At 42.7% G+C, this 22,980-nt stretch overlaps 1 protein-coding gene and 3 long non-coding RNA genes across 4 annotated transcripts; all 4 read left to right on the top strand.

The window, feature by feature from the left end:
- The first annotated feature begins 3,879 nt into the window (after positions 1 to 3,879).
- LOC147303416 (uncharacterized) lies at positions 3,880 to 8,432 on the top strand. Its single transcript, XR_015126952.1, has 3 exons — positions 3,880 to 3,994; positions 4,816 to 5,262; positions 7,226 to 8,432. It is a non-coding gene; the product is annotated as an uncharacterized LOC147303416 (long non-coding RNA).
- Positions 8,433 to 8,527: 95 nt separating this feature from the next.
- Positions 8,528 to 8,999, top strand: LOC147303415 (uncharacterized). Its single transcript, XR_015126951.1, has 2 exons — positions 8,528 to 8,730; positions 8,824 to 8,999. It is a non-coding gene; the product is annotated as an uncharacterized LOC147303415 (long non-coding RNA).
- Positions 9,000 to 18,398: 9,399 nt separating this feature from the next.
- LOC147303414 (uncharacterized) lies at positions 18,399 to 18,870 on the top strand. The gene is made up of 2 exons (XR_015126970.1): positions 18,399 to 18,601; positions 18,695 to 18,870. It is a non-coding gene; the product is annotated as an uncharacterized LOC147303414 (long non-coding RNA).
- A 1,421-nt stretch (positions 18,871 to 20,291) lies between these two features.
- On the top strand, positions 20,292 to 21,847 carry LOC147303413 (uncharacterized). Its single transcript, XM_086281254.1, has one exon. It carries the CDS (start codon positions 20,360 to 20,362, stop codon positions 21,845 to 21,847), a length of 1,488 nt encoding a protein of 495 aa, XP_086137380.1. The 5' UTR covers positions 20,292 to 20,359.
- Positions 21,848 to 22,980: the final 1,133 nt, after the last annotated feature.

Here is a 22,980-nt window from a genome sequence, read left to right as displayed (position 1 = left end):
GCTCACTTGTTTTCTTTCATTTTATTACTTAACTGTATTTCATGTAAGTCATTGATATTAAATATTGATTTTACAGAGGGGTGGAAAGAGTTTGGTTTGAGATTTTCCTGTTAATATTTGGATATTTTTCTTGCATTAACAATTTTTTGATTAGAAAAGCAGAATAAAATGTGCAAATTAGCTTCATTTATAGTTTGTTATACTCCTTCCCTCTAATACAAATATTTCATTTCTAACTCTGAGTGTAAGTGCATAATTTAATAATAAGTGTTTCTGCTCACAAATGTCCACGAGCACAGACATGCACGCAAAAACTGCGTGACTCCTCGCTGGCTGTAACTCACCGCGCGTGTTCACCTGGAACGTCCTCTAAGAAGACGTGTGACCATTCTGATAGCCGTCTGTGTCTGCAGGTGAATGAGTGAAGCTACATAAACAGTTAAATTAGCATAGCTTACCAGCCGTAAACCCGACAACAACACAGTGGGTGAGGGTCGGAGGGGGGGTCGCTTGACATTCTAACTTTAAAGGAAGGATTTTAACAGTATTAGTGTAACACACTTAGAGACAGTGTGCGCACCGCGGATGACGTCAGTGCGCACACTGTGTCTGAGGAGGATGTGCGGAAGTGCTTCAGGAAGGTGAACGCACGCAAAGCTACTGGTCCGGACGGGATTCCCGGCCGCGTCCTCAAGTCATGCGCGGCTCAGCTGGCTGGAGTGTTCACGCACATCTTCAACCTTTCCCTCTCTCTGTCTGTAGTCCCAGCCTGCTTCAAAATGGCCACCATCGTCCCTGTACCCAAATCCTCCACCATCTCCTCATTGAACGACTGGCGACCTGTAGCCCTGACCCCCATCGTAAGCAAATGCTTCGAGAAGCTGGTCAGGGACTTCATCTGCTCTGCACTACCCGACTCACTGGACCCTCTACAGTTTGCATACCGCCACAACAGGTCCACTGATGATGCCATAGCCCTGACACTACACACTGCCCTGTCACACCTGGAGAAGAGAGACACGTATGTGAGGATGCTGTTTGTAGATTACAGCTCAGCATTCAATACCATCGTTCCCTCGAAGCTGGACAGGAAACTGCAGGATCTAGGACTGAGCAGCTCCCTCTGCAGCTGGATCCTTAGCTTCCTGTCTGACAGACGCCAGGTGGTCAGACTGGGCAGCATCACCTCATCCCCCATCACACTGAACACTGGTGCTCCACAGGGGTGTGTACTGAGCCCTCTCCTGTACTCACTCTACACCTACGACTGCACAGCCACTAACAGCTCCAACATCATTGTGAAGTTTGTGGACGACACTACAGTGGTGGGTCTTATCACCAACGGTGATGAGACGGCTTACAGGGAGGAGGTCAGCGCCCTGACCCACTGGTGTCAAGACAACCATCTCACCCTCAACGTCGCAAAGACAAAGGAGTTGATAGTGGACTTCCGGAGGTGCAGAGAAGTACACACCCCCATCACCATCAACGGCGCTGCTGTGGAGAGAGTGAGCAGCTTCCGGTTCCTTGGTGTACATCTGGCTGAGGATCTTACGTGGTCAGTACACACAAACAAAACAGTGAAGAAGGCGCAGCAGCGCCTCTTCTTTCTCAGGAGACTGAAAAGATTCGGCATGAGCCCCCGCATCCTCAGGACCTTCTATCACTGTGCCATTGAGAGCATCCTCACTGGATGCATCACCACCTGGTATGGCAACAGCACCGCCTACAACTGCAAAGCTCTCCAGCGAGTAGTGCGGTGCTCTGAACGGATAATTGGAGGTGAGCTTCCCTCCCTCCAAGACATCTACAGGAAGCGCTGCCTGAGGAAAGCGGGGAGGATCATCAAGGACTCCAGTCACCCCAGCCATAAACTGTTCAGACTGCTTCCATCAGGAAGGAGGTTCTGCAGCATCCGGTCCCGTACCAGCAGACTGAGAGACAGCTTTTTCCATCAGGCCATCAGACTGCTGAACACGTCATAGACACCTCAGCTTCACTACTGGAACTTCAACATTATGCACTCCACACTGTATATAAATGCCACTTGTTTTGCACATATTCAACTCTGTATATTTTATATATTTTATTATTATTATTATTATTATTATTATTTTACTATTTAATTTGTAAAAATGTGTATACACACACACACACACACACACACACGTAGGAAAATATTTAGTATACACATCCAGAAATGCATACACTATTATATATTGTACATATATTTATTAGTGTCAGGTTGGCCATTCTTGTATTTTGCTCGTTTGTGTTGTTGTGTTTGCACATCTCTGTTGCTTGTGGGGCTCGCACACAAGAATTTCACTCGCATGTGCTGTGCCAGTGTGCCTGCACATGTGATGTGACAATAAAAGTGATTTGATTTGATTTGATGATCATTTCCATATTTGAAGATCACCTCTTCCCTAAAAAAAAGAAATCTACTGCCAAGGTTCTTCTCGTGGTGCGTTAGAGCCGAGGATGATGAAGACGCAGAAGCTAAAGCAATTTCTGAAACACGTTTAGAAGAATTTAAAAGTAATATATTTCCAATACTGGAGAAAAAAATCATCATCTGGCATTAGTGTCAGCGCACTCATTCACTGTAAAAAATCAAACTTGCTTACAGTCATTTCTTTCACAATTCAACAATAAAAGCTGAGTTGCCCCATAAACTCAAATACATTAAGGGCTTCAACTAATCCTTTAACGTTTTGGAGCAAAAGTTGGTCTCAGATGAACTTTATTGCTGGCAAAATGAATGAATTCAAGTTTTACATGAGTTGAAGCTGTTGGCGCCTTTCTGTGCCTGAGCACGCATGCGCATGTCATATTTTTGGATACTACGGGGTCTACGATGCACTTTTGCAAGGACTGAAAGCCACCTGGCCGTCTGCCTTAATGCGAACACGAGGCTTTTTACGCCAGGAGCTGGATGCAGCTAAGGTGTTCATCTCAACTTTCTGAAGGCAAGTACTGTTTCTTTTAATGTGCATTTATATGTGTTTACTACCTCATTTAAGATCCCCCCTAGACTGTTTTACTCAATCGTGCTGCTTGAATGCCCTCGTGAGCAACTTTAATGTTTTCCATCATGAAATAGTGCTTTAAAGTTTTCGTATAAAAATCGCCATGTCACAAAATAATGTAAATCCGACAAGCATCCCTTCCAAACAGGCGCGCTCATGTCTGACAAGCCTCCACGACACCCCCTACGTGTATTTCATGTAGGGGGTGTTCGCCATACCACCGAACGAAAGAAACCCGACAAAATAAGCTAGCTCGCTCATGGCAAACCCCCCACCGCTTTTTAAAATAAATAAATAATTTCGGGGGCCCCCGCTGCCATGTTGTTTAATTTGTTCAAATCATATTTAGCCAAAAAAATGTGGTTTAGTTTCTGTGTGAACGGGGTGGTGGAGTCCTCCACCGAGAACACTCACGTTAACTTTATCGAGTGGGGGAAAAAAAGTTAGCTTGTTTATATTATGCTAACATAGCTGTGTCGCTAGCGGTCACGTAGCACATCATTATATACCAGCTAGCCCAACTTCAGTAACCCTACAAACGTCACTGCTGTTTAGTTTCCTGTCTTCATTTATGCTGGAAGTGATAACAGCTGTAGGGTTTAATTTGTTTCCAAAACCCCGCAGTCAGGACATGCTATATTGTATTTAGATAGAAGCTAGCGAGCTAACTCCCTGCTAACTTCTAACTCCGTTAAATGTCATAAATTTCGTTTTCATGGGTGCCTGGATGTTAAACTCAATTGTTACACCTGGTAGAACAGAACGCTGATCATTTTATTAAAGATGAAAGACTTTAGACAGTTTTTCAACTCTCAGTAATGCCATAGTGATCGTTTGACATGTGAACCTGCAGCGGAGTTTAGGTCCAGACACGGCTAGTGACGTCAGACTGAACAACCGGATTGAACGAGGAGGACCCAGAATCCAGCCCTGTGTGAAGCTGAAGAGGCTGAAAATTACAGGTTATCTGTGGAAGCCTGCATCAAGAAGGTGGTGACACTTGTCATTAAAAATGCCAGTTCACCTTCCTCTACGGAAAAAGTTGATGCCATCACCCAACAGCTGTTCATAAAACTCTGGCCTAGACTTAAAAAGATCAAAGTTGATAATGTGATATGGTTTATAGCTCCTTAATACAGAAATGGAAAGAGCCAGATGTCATACATATTCATGGAATTAGACCATGAATATGCAGATGATGTAATTGTAAAGGTTTTCAAGGAGCATGCCATCACTGTATTGGAAAGTGAACATTTCATCACAAGCTTCTTTCTTCATGCTGTATGGATCGCAGGCAGAAAATACTTGGTTACTGTTGTGTAAGTCCCTAAAAGTAGATTTTGTTTATCTGGACGCAGGATTTTCAGTTTCAATTTATTTAAGTAATTATAATAAAGGTCAATCAAATGGACCAATATGGCAAGGCCATGATGATCCACTTGGTAAAATAAATCCGTTTGGCATCTTTCTTGGCCTTAAGACAACAATTCTGATGGCTAAAGATCCAAACGGGACACAAGAAAAAAACAAAAACAAAACACGTGTTGTCTGACAACAGTATCAAAGATTTGCATATACATAAAAAAAACCTGAAAGATCTGGACCGGGCCATTTACAAAGAGCTACGTCAGAAAACATTCTGTAAAGAAAAACATTTACTGATGTTACTGAACAACGAGGACCCAGTGTTGAGAAAACTGACGGTCGATATCATTAAAAATCACCTGATCGACACTATGCAGAATCCAGCCCTGTGTGATGCTGAAGAGGCTGAAAATTACAGGTTATCTGTGGAAGCCTGTATCAAGAAGGTGGTGACACGTGTCAATAAAAATGCCAGTTCACCTTCCTCTACTGAAAAAGTTGATGCCATCACCCAACGGCTGTTCATAAAACTCTGGCCTAGACTTAAAAAGATCAAAGTTGATAATGTGATGTTCATCGGTGATTGTCAGGGTCCCTGAGCAGTTATGAATTATATTATTATTATTGTTATTGTATGTATATTTGGTGTTGCTTTCCTTCTCCCTGTGTGTGTGTGTGTGTGTGTGTGTGTGTGTGTGAGTGTGTGTGTATGTATATGTGTTTCAGTGGGTGCCTTCAGGCCTGGTGGGTGTGGCCCTGCTGATGGTCTGGCCACACCCGAAGCCACACACTTGCTGCTGGTCAGGCCTCGTCGGGGGAGCTACTTGGGAGAGTCTTGGAGCTCCCACCGACGCGGGATCATTTCGTGAGTCTCCACGTTAGTCAACAAAAACATTGCACAGGCGTTTTACTCTGATTACACAAACTTCATGTAGGAGTAGGTCACAGATAAGAGGTACTAATTTGTAAATTTGACCTCTGACCTCACAGAGATCAAATGTGACAGGATATTTGTACTGTAATTTTCAGACCATAAGGCGCACTCAAAATCCTTTAATTTTCTCAAAAACTGACAGTGCGCCTTATAATCCGGTGCGCCTTATGTATGAAGTTTAGGTCCAGACACGGCTAGTGACGTCAGACTGAACAACCGGATTGGTGTTAGAATTTACCATGTCAGCCATGTCAGCCAATCAAAAAAATGATATGGCAACATGCGGCACTTGGTTGTTTAGGGAGAAGGTGCAGTTTTAGGAGTGACACCCGCGACGGAAAGCGGCGAGCAAAAGAAAGAGAACGCAAGTTTTCATATGTGAGACATTAGTGATGTTTAGCGTTTTTGGAGGCTAGAGTTAGTGTGTAGTGTAGTTATTGTTTTGTATTGTGTCAGTTATACTGCTGAATGTCACATTTGCTCCAAAAAAGCCATCAAAAGCAGATTCTAGTGTAAACGCTGTTCCCACAGGGAAAACAGGACTGATACACCTCCTGTTGTCAGACCTGCAGGGTTTAGGCCTGTGCTGTTCTCTTCTGTCTTATACTGAACACAAACTTTTTTTTCTTTTTTTTTTTCTTTTTTTTTTTTGGACCGGCACAAATAATTTGTGTGCCTTCTTATTTGCTGCAGAACACCTGATTGTTCTGTAAATAGATTTAGATGGTTATATAAAAAATGCCTGAGGCCTTGGCTGCATTTTTAGGTAAATAGTACCATATAACTTTGTTTGCAAAACTTGTGCATGAACCTGAAGTTCCCAAATTGATATAAAAAAATTTTTTTTTAGCAACACTAAATGCGTTTTTAAAACAAAATGTTAGGTTTCAAGTTTAGGAGAAAAGTTGCTTCAACTAAGCTATCCATCAGAACCTAAAAATCTAAATGCAGTGGGTTGCCTTGAGTTTAAGTTTTCGCAACAATTTTTTATTTTTGTATTTATTAATTTTACAGTGTTGATGCTGTGCTCACACGGGCTACAAAGAAATCGCACTACAAACCTTCTAAAAAAAACTCCACAGGTATCTTTGACGAAACACCTGTTGTCTGACGACACAATCAAAGATCTGCACATCAATGGAAAAAAATCTCGAAAGGGCCACCTAAACATAATATATAATGTTCTGACTGAGAGACGTTTTGAAAAAATTTAAACGTACAGCTCTGCTATCACTTCCAACATAAATGAAGACAGAAAACTAAACAGCAGTGACTTTTTTTTTTTTTTTTTGGGTTACTGAGGTTGGACTAGCTGGTACATAATGATGTACTACGAGATCACTAGCGATACAGCTATGTTAGCATAACATAAACACAGTGAAGCTGGAGGATGAAAGCTAACCTTTTTCCATTCGATAAAATTTATGTGAGGGTTCCCAAAGGTTAGGGACGAATTCAATCGCATGGCAGGATGCTGTTGCAGATTAAACAGCGCCTCTTCACAGCTCTGTGGGCACAAAATAGAAGTACTACAAGGACATAGGGAAAAGGGACAAAGAGGGGAGGGATATAAAATATTCCAAATGTTTCTTGAATTGTTAGCACAGTGTATATGTGTATGTATCTATCCATCGATTCACTTACGCCAGGGGTGGGCAAATCCAGGCCCCGAGGGCCGGTGTCCTGCAGGTTTTAGATCTCGCCTTGGGTCAACACACCTGAATCGCATGATTAGTTCGTTACCAGGCCTCTGGAGAACTTCAGGACATTTTCAGGAGCTAATTTAGCCATTTATATCAGCTGTGTTGGTTCAAGGACACATCTAAAACCTGCAGGGACACCGGCCCTCGAGGCCTGGAGTTGCCCACCCCTAACTTCCGCTTTTCCTTTTCAGGGTCGCAGGGGGTGCTGGAGCCTATGGCAGCTATCTCAGGGCGAGAGGCAGGGTACGCCCTGGACAGGTCGCTAGTCTGTCACAGGGCTAAACATTCGTACTCACATTCACTCATACCTATGGGCAATTTAGATTTTTCCAAAAACAATGGGCAATTAAGATTTTTCACGTGCCTCCAAAGACGCAAAGGTGTCGCCATCTGACATGATTCAGCAGCGCCTCTTCACAGCTCTGTGGTCACAAGTTGAGCAAAAGCCTCTCAAAATCACACACAGGGGGATTAAAAAACTTGAAAAGGTGATTTTTAAAGACATCAAAGCGGCTGGACATTAGCCCTGATCTCGTGATCATTGCGCTAGCCTTAGGTCAGCCGTACCTAGAGGTGATCATTTCCATATTTGAAGATCACCACTTCCGTTAAAAACCTGCTGGCAAGGTTCTTCTCGTGGTGCGTTAGAGCCGAGGATGACGAGGACAAAGAAACTAAAGCCATGTCTGAAACACGTTTAGAAGAATTTAAAAGTAATATATTTCCAATAGTGGAGGAAAAAATCATCATCTGGCATTAGTGTCAGCGATTATGATGATGATGAAGAGGAACATGTGAGCGCACTCATTGATGCTGTGCTCACACGTGTTGAAAATAATTCGCACTACAGACCTTCTAAAAAACTCCACAGGTACCTGTTAAAACACGTGTTGTAATTATAATAAAGGTCAATCAAATGGACCAATATGGCAAGGCCATGATGATCCACTTGGTAAAATAAATCCGCTTGGCATCTTTCTTGGCCTTAAGACAACAATTCTTATGGCTAAAGATCCAAACGGGACACACAAAAAAACACATGTTGTCTGACAACAGGATCAAAGATCTGCATATACATGTATATAAACTGAAAGATCTCGACCGGGCCATTTACCAAGAGCTACGTCAGAAAACATTCTGTAAAGAAAAACATTTACTGATGTTACTGAACGACGAGGACCCAGTGTTGAGAAAACTGACGGTCGATATCATTAAAAATCACCTGATCGACACTATGCAGAATCCAGCCCTGTGTGATGCTGAAGAGGCTGAAAATTACAGGTTATCTGTGGAAGCCTGTATCAAGAAGGTGGTGACACGTGTCAATAAAAATGCCAGTTCACCTTCCTCTACTGAAAAAGTTGATGCCATCACCCAACGGCTGTTCATAAAACTCTGGCCTAGACTTAAAAAGATCAAAGTTGATAATGTGATATTCATCAGTGATTGTCAGGGTCCCTGAGCAGTTATGAATTATATTATTATTATTATTATTGTATGTATATTTGGTGTTGCTGTCCTTCTCCCTGTTTGCGTGTGTGTGTATATGTGTTTCAGTGGGTGCCTTCAGGCCTGGTGGGTGTGGCCCTGCTGATGGTCTGGCCACACCCGAAGCCACACACCTGCTGCTGGTCAGGCCTCGTCGGGGGTGCTACTTAGGAGAGTCTTGGAGCTCCCACCGACGTGGGATCATTGCGTGAGTCTCCACGTTAGTCATCCATTTGAACTGAGTTAGTGTATGTATGCCCGCGGTTATGTGTCCTGACGGCTGCGTCTATTGTGTCCCCAGGAGAAGTGTGGAGCGCCAGACAGCAGCCAGCACGAGGAGTGCTGAGACACGGGAGCGGAGAGCACTGAGACACGGACTGGTCACGGAGAGACACGACACGGGAGTCAGGGGAAACCACGGGGATTTATTGTTGTTATTTCCACACACTGTAAATAAACGTACTGCTTGTACATAGAGCACCGCGCCTGGGTCCTCCTTCCCCACACCCCCCACGGTTTGCCATGCCAAACCGTGACAGTGATATGGTTTACAGCTCTTTAATACAGAAATGGAACAGAAATTATTCACTGTCTACTTTAGCAGAAGGTTTTTAGCTGAAGATAGTTTAACCAGCTGTTTTGCCAACACCTTCATTTTTATCATTTAGCATCATTTTAGAATGTATTATTACTGTAGATCAGGGGTCCCCAATCCCAGTCCGCGAGGGCCGGTGTCCCTGCAGGTTTCAGATCTCACCCTGGGTCAACACACCTGAATCACATGATTAGTTTGTTACCAGGCCTCTGGAGAACTTCAAGACGTGTTGAGAAGGTAATTTATCCATTTAAATCAGCTGTGGTGGATCAAGGACACATCTAAAACCTGCAGGAAACCAGCCCTCGCGGACTGGGATTGGGGACCCCTGCTGTAGCTCAAACAGCATATGAAGCATTTAAATTCAGACCAACCTTATAACCGTATAACACCGATGGGGAACAATGTGTTCTGCAGAATACTCTTGATACTTTAAGAGCAATTTGCCAATAATACAGATTCATGTGTAGTAAGGTGGTTTCATTGCTACTTTTATTAAAGGAGTGCTTCTAAAAATTGAGGTGGTCATCTCCGCTTGCATTTCTGTAAAAGCCACAGCATGCCACCTTGGATGAGAATATGCATTCTTAACATTTTGCTGTCACAGTTTAGCTGTTTTCATTTCCACTGACACATCAGCTCCTAAGACCACAATACTACTACCAAAGTACTACAAGGATCCGGAAAAAAGGACAGAGGGGGGATATAAAATATACCAAATGTTTCTTGAATTGTTAGCACAAGTGTATATGTGTATGTATCTAGTCGAGTTTATATGCAGTAGTGCTCACTTGTTTTCTTTCATTTTATTACTTAACTGTATTTCATGTAAGTCATTGATATTAAATATTGATTTTACAGAGGGGTGGTAAGAGTTTGGTTTGAGATTTTCCTGTTAATATTTGGATATTTTTCTTGCATTAACAATTTTTTGATTAGAAAAGCAGAATAAAATGTGCAAATTAGCTTCATTTATAGTTTGTTATACTCCTTCCCTCTAATACAAATATTTCATTTCTAACTCTGAGTGTAAGTGCATAATTTAATAATAAGTGTTTCTGCTCACAAATGTCCACGAGCACAGACATGCACGCAAAAACTGCGTGACTCCTCGCTGGCTGTAACTCACCGCGCGTGTTCACCTGGAACGTCCTCTAAGAAGACGTGTGACCATTCTGATAGCCGTCTGTGTCTGCAGGTGAATGAGTGAAGCTACATAAACAGTTAAATTAGCATAGCTTACCAGCCGTAAACCCGACAACAACACAGTGGGTGAGGGTCGGAGGGGGGGTCGCTTGACATTCTAACTTTAAAGGAAGGATTTTAACAGTATTAGTGTAACACACTTAGAGACAGTGTGCGCACCGCGGATGACGTCAGTGCGCACACTGTGTCTGAGGAGGATGTGCGGAAGTGCTTCAGGAAGGTGAACGCACGCAAAGCTACTGGTCCGGACGGGATTCCCGGCCGCGTCCTCAAGTCATGCGCGGCTCAGCTGGCTGGAGTGTTCACGCACATCTTCAACCTTTCCCTCTCTCTGTCTGTAGTCCCAGCCTGCTTCAAAATGGCCACCATCGTCCCTGTACCCAAATCCTCCACCATCTCCTCATTGAACGACTGGCGACCTGTAGCCCTGACCCCCATCGTAAGCAAATGCTTCGAGAAGCTGGTCAGGGACTTCATCTGCTCTGCACTACCCGACTCACTGGACCCTCTACAGTTTGCATACCGCCACAACAGGTCCACTGATGATGCCATAGCCCTGACACTACACACTGCCCTGTCACACCTGGAGAAGAGAGACACGTATGTGAGGATGCTGTTTGTAGATTACAGCTCAGCATTCAATACCATCGTTCCCTCGAAGCTGGACAGGAAACTGCAGGATCTAGGACTGAGCAGCTCCCTCTGCAGCTGGATCCTTAGCTTCCTGTCTGACAGACGCCAGGTGGTCAGACTGGGCAGCATCACCTCATCCCCCATCACACTGAACACTGGTGCTCCACAGGGGTGTGTACTGAGCCCTCTCCTGTACTCACTCTACACCTACGACTGCACAGCCACTAACAGCTCCAACATCATTGTGAAGTTTGTGGACGACACTACAGTGGTGGGTCTTATCACCAACGGTGATGAGACGGCTTACAGGGAGGAGGTCAGCGCCCTGACCCACTGGTGTCAAGACAACCATCTCACCCTCAACGTCGCAAAGACAAAGGAGTTGATAGTGGACTTCCGGAGGTGCAGAGAAGTACACACCCCCATCACCATCAACGGCGCTGCTGTGGAGAGAGTGAGCAGCTTCCGGTTCCTTGGTGTACATCTGGCTGAGGATCTTACGTGGTCAGTACACACAAACAAAACAGTGAAGAAGGCGCAGCAGCGCCTCTTCTTTCTCAGGAGACTGAAAAGATTCGGCATGAGCCCCCGCATCCTCAGGACCTTCTATCACTGTGCCATTGAGAGCATCCTCACTGGATGCATCACCACCTGGTATGGCAACAGCACCGCCTACAACTGCAAAGCTCTCCAGCGAGTAGTGCGGTGCTCTGAACGGATAATTGGAGGTGAGCTTCCCTCCCTCCAAGACATCTACAGGAAGCGCTGCCTGAGGAAAGCGGGGAGGATCATCAAGGACTCCAGTCACCCCAGCCATAAACTGTTCAGACTGCTTCCATCAGGAAGGAGGTTCTGCAGCATCCGGTCCCGTACCAGCAGACTGAGAGACAGCTTTTTCCATCAGGCCATCAGACTGCTGAACACGTCATAGACACCTCAGCTTCACTACTGGAACTTCAACATTATGCACTCCACACTGTATATAAATGCCACTTGTTTTGCACATATTCAACTCTGTATATTTTATATATTTTATTATTATTATTATTATTATTATTTTACTATTTAATTTGTAAAAATGTGTATACACACACACACACACACACACACACGTAGGAAAATATTTAGTATACACATCCAGAAATGCATACACTATTATATATTGTACATATATTTATTAGTGTCAGGTTGGCCATTCTTGTATTTTGCTCGTTTGTGTTGTTGTGTTTGCACATCTCTGTTGCTTGTGGGGCTCGCACACAAGAATTTCACTCGCATGTGCTGTGCCAGTGTGCCTGCACATGTGATGTGACAATAAAAGTGATTTGATTTGATTTGATGATCATTTCCATATTTGAAGATCACCTCTTCCCTAAAAAAAAGAAATCTACTGCCAAGGTTCTTCTCGTGGTGCGTTAGAGCCGAGGATGATGAAGACGCAGAAGCTAAAGCAATTTCTGAAACACGTTTAGAAGAATTTAAAAGTAATATATTTCCAATACTGGAGAAAAAAATCATCATCTGGCATTAGTGTCAGCGCACTCATTCACTGTAAAAAATCAAACTTGCTTACAGTCATTTCTTTCACAATTCAACAATAAAAGCTGAGTTGCCCCATAAACTCAAATACATTAAGGGCTTCAACTAATCCTTTAACGTTTTGGAGCAAAAGTTGGTCTCAGATGAACTTTATTGCTGGCAAAATGAATGAATTCAAGTTTTACATGAGTTGAAGCTGTTGGCGCCTTTCTGTGCCTGAGCACGCATGCGCATGTCATATTTTTGGATACTACGGGGTCTACGATGCACTTTTGCAAGGACTGAAAGCCACCTGGCCGTCTGCCTTAATGCGAACACGAGGCTTTTTACGCCAGGAGCTGGATGCAGCTAAGGTGTTCATCTCAACTTTCTGAAGGCAAGTACTGTTTCTTTTAATGTGCATTTATATGTGTTTACTACCTCATTTAAGATCCCCCCTAGACTGTTTTACTCAATCGTGCTGCTTGAATGCCCTCGTGAGCAACTTTAATGTTTTCCATCATGAAATAGTGCTTTAAAGTTTTCGTATAAAAATCGCCATGTCACAAAATAATGTAAATCCGACAAGCATCCCTTCCAAACAGGCGCGCTCATGTCTGACAAGCCTCCACGACACCCCCTACGTGTATTTCATGTAGGGGGTGTTCGCCATACCACCGAACGAAAGAAACCCGACAAAATAAGCTAGCTCGCTCATGGCAAACCCCCCACCGCTTTTTAAAATAAATAAATAATTTCGGGGGCCCCCGCTGCCATGTTGTTTAATTTGTTCAAATCATATTTAGCCAAAAAAATGTGGTTTAGTTTCTGTGTGAACGGGGTGGTGGAGTCCTCCACCGAGAACACTCACGTTAACTTTATCGAGTGGGGGAAAAAAAGTTAGCTTGTTTATATTATGCTAACATAGCTGTGTCGCTAGCGGTCACGTAGCACATCATTATATACCAGCTAGCCCAACTTCAGTAACCCTACAAACGTCACTGCTGTTTAGTTTCCTGTCTTCATTTATGCTGGAAGTGATAACAGCTGTAGGGTTTAATTTGTTTCCAAAACCCCGCAGTCAGGACATGCTATATTGTATTTAGATAGAAGCTAGCGAGCTAACTCCCTGCTAACTTCTAACTCCGTTAAATGTCATAAATTTCGTTTTCATGGGTGCCTGGATGTTAAACTCAATTGTTACACCTGGTAGAACAGAACGCTGATCATTTTATTAAAGATGAAAGACTTTAGACAGTTTTTCAACTCTCAGTAATGCCATAGTGATCGTTTGACATGTGAACCTGCAGCGGAGTTTAGGTCCAGACACGGCTAGTGACGTCAGACTGAACAACCGGATTGAACGAGGAGGACCCAGAATCCAGCCCTGTGTGAAGCTGAAGAGGCTGAAAATTACAGGTTATCTGTGGAAGCCTGCATCAAGAAGGTGGTGACACTTGTCATTAAAAATGCCAGTTCACCTTCCTCTACGGAAAAAGTTGATGCCATCACCCAACGGCTGTTCATAAAACTCTGGCCTAGACTTAAAAAGATCAAAGTTGATAATGTGATATGGTTTATAGCTCCTTAATACAGAAATGGAAAGAGCCAGATGTCATACATATTCATGGAATTAGACCATGAATATGCAGATGATGTAATTGTAAAGGTTTTCAAGGAGCATGCCATCACTGTATTGGAAAGTGAACATTTCATCACAAGCTTCTTTCTTCATGCTGTATGGATCGCAGGCAGAAAATACTTGGTTACTGTTGTGTAAGTCCCTAAAAGTAGATTTTGTTTATCTGGACGCAGGATTTTCAGTTTCAATTTATTTAAGTAATTATAATAAAGGTCAATCAAATGGACCAATATGGCAAGGCCATGATGATCCACTTGGTAAAATAAATCCGTTTGGCATCTTTCTTGGCCTTAAGACAACAATTCTGATGGCTAAAGATCCAAACGGGACACAAGAAAAAAACAAAAACAAAACACGTGTTGTCTGACAACAGTATCAAAGATTTGCATATACATAAAAAAAACCTGAAAGATCTGGACCGGGCCATTTACAAAGAGCTACGTCAGAAAACATTCTGTAAAGAAAAACATTTACTGATGTTACTGAACAACGAGGACCCAGTGTTGAGAAAACTGACGGTCGATATCATTAAAAATCACCTGATCGACACTATGCAGAATCCAGCCCTGTGTGATGCTGAAGAGGCTGAAAATTACAGGTTATCTGTGGAAGCCTGTATCAAGAAGGTGGTGACACGTGTCAATAAAAATGCCAGTTCACCTTCCTCTACTGAAAAAGTTGATGCCATCACCCAACGGCTGTTCATAAAACTCTGGCCTAGACTTAAAAAGATCAAAGTTGATAATGTGATGTTCATCGGTGATTGTCAGGGTCCCTGAGCAGTTATGAATTATATTATTATTATTGTTATTGTATGTATATTTGGTGTTGCTTTCCTTCTCCCTGTGTGTGTGTGTGTGTGAGAGTGTGTGTGTATGTATATGTGTTTCAGTGGGTGCCTTCAGGCCTGGTGGGTGTGGCCCTGCTGATGGTCTGGCCACACCCGAAGCCACACACTTGCTGCTGGTCGGGGGAGCTACTTGGGAGAGTCTTGGAGCTCCCACCGACGCGGGATCATTTCGTGAGTCTCCACGTTAGTCAACAAAAACATTGCACAGGCGTTTTACTCTGATTACACAAACTTCATGTAGGAGTAGGTCACAGATAAGAGGTACTAATTTGTAAATTTGACCTCTGACCTCACAGAGATCAAATGTGACAGGATATTTGTACTGTAATTTTCAGACCATAAGGCGCACTCAAAATCCTTTAATTTTCTCAAAAACTGACAGTGCGCCTTATAATCCGGTGCGCCTTATGTATGAAGTTTAGGTCCAGACACGGCTAGTGACGTCAGACTGAACAACCGGATTGGTGTTAGAATTTACCATGTCAGCCATGTCAGCCAATCAAAAAAATGATATGGCAACATGCGGCACTTGGTTGTTTAGGGAGAAGGTGCAGTTTTAGGAGTGACACCCGCGACGGAAAGCGGCGAGCAAAAGAAAGAGAACGCAAGTTTTCATATGTGAGACATTAGTGATGTTTAGCGTTTTTGGAGGCTAGAGTTAGTGTGTAGTGTAGTTATTGTTTTGTATTGTGTCAGTTATACTGCTGAATGTCACATTTGCTCCAAAAAAGCCATCAAAAGCAGATTCTAGTGTAAACGCTGTTCCCACAGGGAAAACAGGACTGATACACCTCCTGTTGTCAGACCTGCAGGGTTTAGGCCTGTGCTGTTCTCTTCTGTCTTATACTGAACACAAACTTTTTTTTCTTTTTTTTTTTTTTTTTTTTGGACCGGCACAAATAATTTGTGTGCCTTCTTATTTGCTGCAGAACACCTGATTGTTCTGTAAATAGATTTAGATGGTTATATAAAAAATGCCTGAGGCCTTGGCTGCATTTTTAGGTAAATAGTACCATATAACTTTGTTTGCAAAACTTGTGCATGAACCTGAAGTTCCCAAATTGATATAAAAAAATTTTTTTTTAGCAACACTAAATGCGTTTTTAAAACAAAATGTTAGGTTTCAAGTTTAGGAGAAAAGTTGCTTCAACTAAGCTATCCATCAGAACCTAAAAATCTAAATGCAGTGGGTTGCCTTGAGTTTAAGTTTTCGCAACAATTTTTTATTTTTGTATTTATTAATTTTACAGTGTTGATGCTGTGCTCACACGGGCTACAAAGAAATCGCACTACAAACCTTCTAAAAAAAACTCCACAGGTATCTTTGACGAAACACCTGTTGTCTGACGACACAATCAAAGATCTGCACATCAATGGAAAAAAATCTCGAAAGGGCCACCTAAACATAATATATAATGTTCTGACTGAGAGACGTTTTGAAAAAATTTAAACGTACAGCTCTGCTATCACTTCCAACATAAATGAAGACAGAAAACTAAACAGCAGTGACTTTTTTTTTTTTTTTTTGGGTTACTGAGGTTGGACTAGCTGGTACATAATGATGTACTACGAGATCACTAGCGATACAGCTATGTTAGCATAACATAAACACAGTGAAGCTGGAGGATGAAAGCTAACCTTTTTCCATTCGATAAAATTTATGTGAGGGTTCCCAAAGGTTAGGGACGAATTCAATCGCATGGCAGGATGCTGTTGCAGATTAAACAGCGCCTCTTCACAGCTCTGTGGGCACAAAATAGAAGTACTACAAGGACATAGGGAAAAGGGACAAAGAGGGGAGGGATATAAAATATTCCAAATGTTTCTTGAATTGTTAGCACAGTGTATATGTGTATGTATCTATCCATCGATTCACTTACGCCAGGGGTGGGCAAATCCAGGCCCCGAGGGCCGGTGTCCTGCAGGTTTTAGATCTCGCCTTGGGTCAACACACCTGAATCGCATGATTAGTTCGTTACCAGGCCTCTGGAGAACTTCAGGACATTTTCAGGAGCTAATTTAGCCATTTATATCAGCTGTGTTGGTTCAAGGACACATCTAAAACCTGCAGGGACACCGGCCCTCGAGGCCTGGAGTTGCCCACCCCTAACTTCCGCTTTTCCTTTTCAGGGTCGCAGGGGGTGCTGGAGCCTATGGCAGCTATCTCAGGGCGAGAGGCAGGGTACGCCCTGGACAGGTCGCTAGTCTGTCACAGGGCTAAACATTCGTACTCACATTCACTCATACCTATGGGCAATTTAGATTTTTCCAAAAACAATGGGCAATTAAGATTTTTCACGTGCCTCCAAAGACGCAAAGGTGTCGCCATCTGACATGATTCAGCAGCGCCTCTTCACAGCTCTGTGGTCACAAGTTGAGCAAAAGCCTCTCAAAATCACACACAGGGGGATTAAAAAACTTGAAAAGGTGATTTTTAAAGACATCAAAGCGGCTGGACATTAGCCCTGATCTCGTGATCATTGCGCTAGCCTTAGGTCAGCCGTACCTAGAGGTGATCATTTCCATATTTGAAGATCACCACTTCCGTTAAAAACCTGCTGGCAAGGTTCTTCTCGTGGTGCGTTAGAGCCGAGGATGACGAGGACAAAGAAACTAAAGCCATGTCTGAAACACGTTTAGAAGAATTTAAAAGTAATATATTTCCAATAGTGGAGGAAAAAATCATCATCTGGCATTAGTGTCAGCGATTATGATGATGATGAAGAGGAACATGTGAGCGCACTCATTGATGCTGTGCTCACACGTGTTGAAAATAATTCGCACTACAGACCTTCTAAAAAACTCCACAGGTACCTGTTAAAACACGTGTTGTAATTATAATAAAGGTCAATCAAATGGACCAATATGGCAAGGCCATGATGATCCACTTGGTAAAATAAATCCGCTTGGCATCTTTCTTGGCCTTAAGACAACAATTCTTATGGCTAAAGATCCAAACGGGACACACAAAAAAACACATGTTGTCTGACAACAGGATCAAAGATCTGCATATACATGTATATAAACTGAAAGATCTCGACCGGGCCATTTACCAAGAGCTACGTCAGAAAACATTCTGTAAAGAAAAACATTTACTGATGTTACTGAACGACGAGGACCCAGTGTTGAGAAAACTGACGGTCGATATCATTAAAAATCACCTGATCGACACTATGCAGAATCCAGCCCTGTGTGATGCTGAAGAGGCTGAAAATTACAGGTTATCTGTGGAAGCCTGTATCAAGAAGGTGGTGACACGTGTCAATAAAAATGCCAGTTCACCTTCCTCTACTGAAAAAGTTGATGCCATCACCCAACGGCTGTTCATAAAACTCTGGCCTAGACTTAAAAAGATCAAAGTTGATAATGTGATATTCATCAGTGATTGTCAGGGTCCCTGAGCAGTTATGAATTATATTATTATTATTATTATTGTATGTATATTTGGTGTTGCTGTCCTTCTCCCTGTTTGCGTGTGTGTGTATATGTGTTTCAGTGGGTGCCTTCAGGCCTGGTGGGTGTGGCCCTGCTGATGGTCTGGCCACACCCGAAGCCACACACCTGCTGCTGGTCAGGCCTCGTCGGGGGTGCTACTTAGGAGAGTCTTGGAGCTCCCACCGACGTGGGATCATTGCGTGAGTCTCCACGTTAGTCATCCATTTGAACTGAGTTAGTGTATGTATGCCCGCGGTTATGTGTCCTGACGGCTGCGTCTATTGTGTCCCCAGGAGAAGTGTGGAGCGCCAGACAGCAGCCAGCACGAGGAGTGCTGAGACACGGGAGCGGAGAGCACTGAGACACGGACTGGTCACGGAGAGACACGACACGGGAGTCAGGGGAAACCACGGGGATTTATTGTTGTTATTTCCACACACTGTAAATAAACGTACTGCTTGTACATAGAGCACCGCGCCTGGGTCCTCCTTCCCCACACCCCCCACGGTTTGCCATGCCAAACCGTGACAGTGATATGGTTTACAGCTCTTTAATACAGAAATGGAACAGAAATTATTCACTGTCTACTTTAGCAGAAGGTTTTTAGCTGAAGATAGTTTAACCAGCTGTTTTGCCAACACCTTCATTTTTATCATTTAGCATCATTTTAGAATGTATTATTACTGTAGATCAGGGGTCCCCAATCCCAGTCCGCGAGGGCCGGTGTCCCTGCAGGTTTCAGATCTCACCCTGGGTCAACACACCTGAATCACATGATTAGTTTGTTACCAGGCCTCTGGAGAACTTCAAGACGTGTTGAGAAGGTAATTTATCCATTTAAATCAGCTGTGGTGGATCAAGGACACATCTAAAACCTGCAGGAAACCAGCCCTCGCGGACTGGGATTGGGGACCCCTGCTGTAGCTCAAACAGCATATGAAGCATTTAAATTCAGACCAACCTTATAACCGTATAACACCGATGGGGAACAATGTGTTCTGCAGAATACTCTTGATACTTTAAGAGCAATTTGCCAATAATACAGATTCATGTGTAGTAAGGTGGTTTCATTGCTACTTTTATTAAAGGAGTGCTTCTAAAAATTGAGGTGGTCATCTCCGCTTGCATTTCTGTAAAAGCCACAGCATGCCACCTTGGATGAGAATATGCATTCTTAACATTTTGCTGTCACAGTTTAGCAGTTTTCATTTCCACTGACACATCAGCTCCTAAGACCACAATACTACTACCAAAGTACTACAAGGATCCGGAAAAAAGGACAGAGGGGGGATATAAAATATACCAAATGTTTCTTGAATTGTTAGCACAAGTGTATATGTGTATGTATCTAGTCGAGTTTATATGCAGTAGTGCTCACTTGTTTTCTTTCATTTTATTACTTAACTGTATTTCATGTAAGTCATTGATATTAAATATTGATTTTACAGAGGGGTGGTAAGAGTTTGGTTTGAGATTTTCCTGTTAATATTTGGATATTTTTCTTGCATTAACAATTTTTTGATTAGAAAAGCAGAATAAAATGTGCAAATTAGCTTCATTTATAGTTTGTTATACTCCTTCCCTCTAATACAAATATTTCATTTCTAACTCTGAGTGTAAGTGCATAATTTAATAATAAGTGTTTCTGCTCACAAATGTCCACGAGCACAGACATGCACGCAAAAACTGCGTGACTCCTCGCTGGCTGTAACTCACCGCGCGTGTTCACCTGGAACGTCCTCTAAGAAGACGTGTGACCATTCTGATAGCCGTCTGTGTCTGCAGGTGAATGAGTGAAGCTACATAAACAGTTAAATTAGCATAGCTTACCAGCCGTAAACCCGACAACAACACAGTGATGTCTTGTGTGACATCACCTTGGTAAAAGTCTATAAATAGAACCATTTGCACAGGGTTAGTCACAAGGTAAGTTTAGTAAGAGGGAGTAAGAGGCATTAATGTCTGAGACACAAACTCAGCAACTTACACAAAATTCAGAATCAAGTCCAGATTGTAAAAAAGTTATATCATTTGAAAATATGAATTCTGCCATTGAAACAACCGATGCGATTCAAAGCTGCGCCACTGAAGACGACTCTGAATGTAGTGTCGTCCCTGGCGTAAACATTTTACGGAGCGATGAGGGGAAATCGAAGCACTGTGTGTGCTACCCTCAGTCATGCAACCAGCAACAGAATCCGGGGGATCCAGAGTCAGTTGATCTCCAGGAACCTCCGGTGTCAGAAGAGCAGCTGCTCGTTAAAGAGCTAATAAATGCTGTTATTACACGTGCCTCCAAAGAGGCAAAGGTGTCGCCATCGGAAATGATTCAGCAGCGCCTCTTCACAGCTCTGTGGGCACAAGTTGAGCAAAAACCTCTCAAAATCACACACAGGGGGATTAAAAAACTTGAAAAGGTGATTTTTAAAGACATCACAAAGCGGCTGGACATTAGCCCTGATCTCGTGATCATTGCGCTAGCCGTAGGTCAGCCGTACCTAGAGGTGATCATTTCCATATTTGAAGATCACCTCTTCCGTAAAAAAAGCCTACTGGCAAGGTTCTTCTCGTGGTGCGTTAGAGCCGAGGATGACGAGGACGAACAAACTAAAGCCATGTCTGAAACACGTTTGGAAGAATTTAAAAGTAATATATTTCGGATACTGGAGAAAAAATCATCATCTGGCATTAGTGTCAGCGATTATGATGATGATGAAGAAGAACATGTGAGCGCACTCATTGATGCTGTGCTCACACGTGTTGCAAATAAATCGCACTACAGACCTTCTAAAAAACTCCACAGGTATCTGTTAAAACACGTGTTGTCTGACAACAGGATCAAAGATCTGCATATACATGAAAAAAAACTGAAAGATCTGGACAGGGCCATTTACAAAGAGCTACGTCAGAAAACATTCTGTAAAGAAAAACATTTACTGATGTTACTGAACGACGAGGACCCAGTGTTGAGAAAACTGACGGTCGATATCATTAAAAATCACCTGATCGACACTATGCAGAATCCAGCCCTGTGTGATGCTGAAGAGGCTGAAAATTACAGGTTATCTGTGGAAGCCTGTATCAAGAAGGTGGTGACACGTGTCAATAAAAATGCCAGTTCACCTTCCTCTACTGAAAAAGTTGATGCCATCACCCAACGGCTGTTCATAAAACTCTGGCCTAGACTTAAAAAGATCAAAGTTGATAATGTGATGTTCATCAGTGATATGGTTTACAGCTCTTTAATACACAAATGGAAAGAGCCAGATGTCATACTGACATTCATGGAATTAGACCATGAATATGCAGATGATATAATTGTAAAGGTTTTCAAGGAGCATGCCATCACTGTATTGGAAAGTGAACATTTCATCACAAGCTTCTTTCTCTGTGCGGGTCATGCTGTATGGATCGCAGGCAGAAAATGCTTGGTTACTGTTATGTAAGTCCCTAAAAGTAGATTCTGTTCATCTGGACGTAGCATTTTCAGTTTCAATTTATTTAACATCTAATCGAGTCATTTTAAAAACCCTTGACCGGTCGAGGCAGATGGCCGTTCCTCACTGAGCCTGGTTCTGCCGGAGTTTTCTCCCTGTTAAAAGGAAGTTTTTACTCCCCACCGTCGCCTAGTGCTTGCTCAGAGGGAATTGTCAAATTATTGGGGTTTTGTGCCATCTAATACACAGCTTATCGTATTGGGCACTCTAAATGTATTTTTAATCAATAAAAAGATCCAAAAAAGATTATATTGTGAATTCTGCGTGTTTTCATTGTCACACAAATGTATACATTTTCAGCTTAGACTGAACACGTGTGCTTGTCATTCTTTTCAAGATCAAAGATTTTAGTAGCAACTATTGTATTAAAACATTGCACAGGCGTTTTACTCTGATTACACAAACCTTATGTAGGAGTAGGTCACAGATAAGAGGTATTAATTTGTAAATTTGACCTCTGACCTCTATTTGTACTCTAATTTTCAGACCATAAGGCGCACTCAAAATCCTTTAATTTTCTCAAAAACTGACAGTGCGCCTTATAATCCGGTGCGCCTTATGTATGAATTCTGGTTGTGCTTATTGACCTGGAACCGATTTTATGTGCTACACGGTGCTCAAAAATCTGTCAAAAATTGTGTTAATACGACTTTGGATCTCGTGATCATTGCGCTAGCCGTAGGTCAGCCGTACCTAGAGATGATCATTTCCATATTTGAAGATCACCTCTTCCCTAAAAAAAAGAAATCTACTGCCAAGGTTCTTCTCGTGGTGCGTTAGAGCCGAGGATGATGAAGACGCAGAAGCTAAAGCGGTTTCTGAAACACGTTTAGACGAATTTAAAAGTAATATATTTCCAATACTGGAGAAAAAAATCATCATCTGGCATTAGTGTCAGCACACTCATTGATGCTGTGCTCACACGGGCTGAAAAGAAATCGCACTACAAACCTTCTAAAAAAACTCCACAGGTATCTTTTAAAACACGTGTTGTCTGACGACACAATCAAAGATCTGCACATCCATGAAAAAAACCCTGAAAGATCTCGAAAGGGCCATTTACCAAGAGCTACGTCAGAAAA

Source organism: Aulonocara sp. 'chitande type north' Nkhata Bay, linkage group LG22 (assembly GCF_057382095.1).
Source record: "Aulonocara sp. 'chitande type north' Nkhata Bay isolate Kocher_YH1m ecotype deep benthic linkage group LG22, A_spYH_male_GT1.1, whole genome shotgun sequence".
Classification (NCBI taxonomy): Eukaryota; Metazoa; Chordata; class Actinopteri; order Cichliformes; family Cichlidae; genus Aulonocara; species Aulonocara sp. 'chitande type north' Nkhata Bay.
Note: the sequence above shows the minus strand (reverse complement) of the source record. Positions and strands in the feature narration are given on the sequence as shown.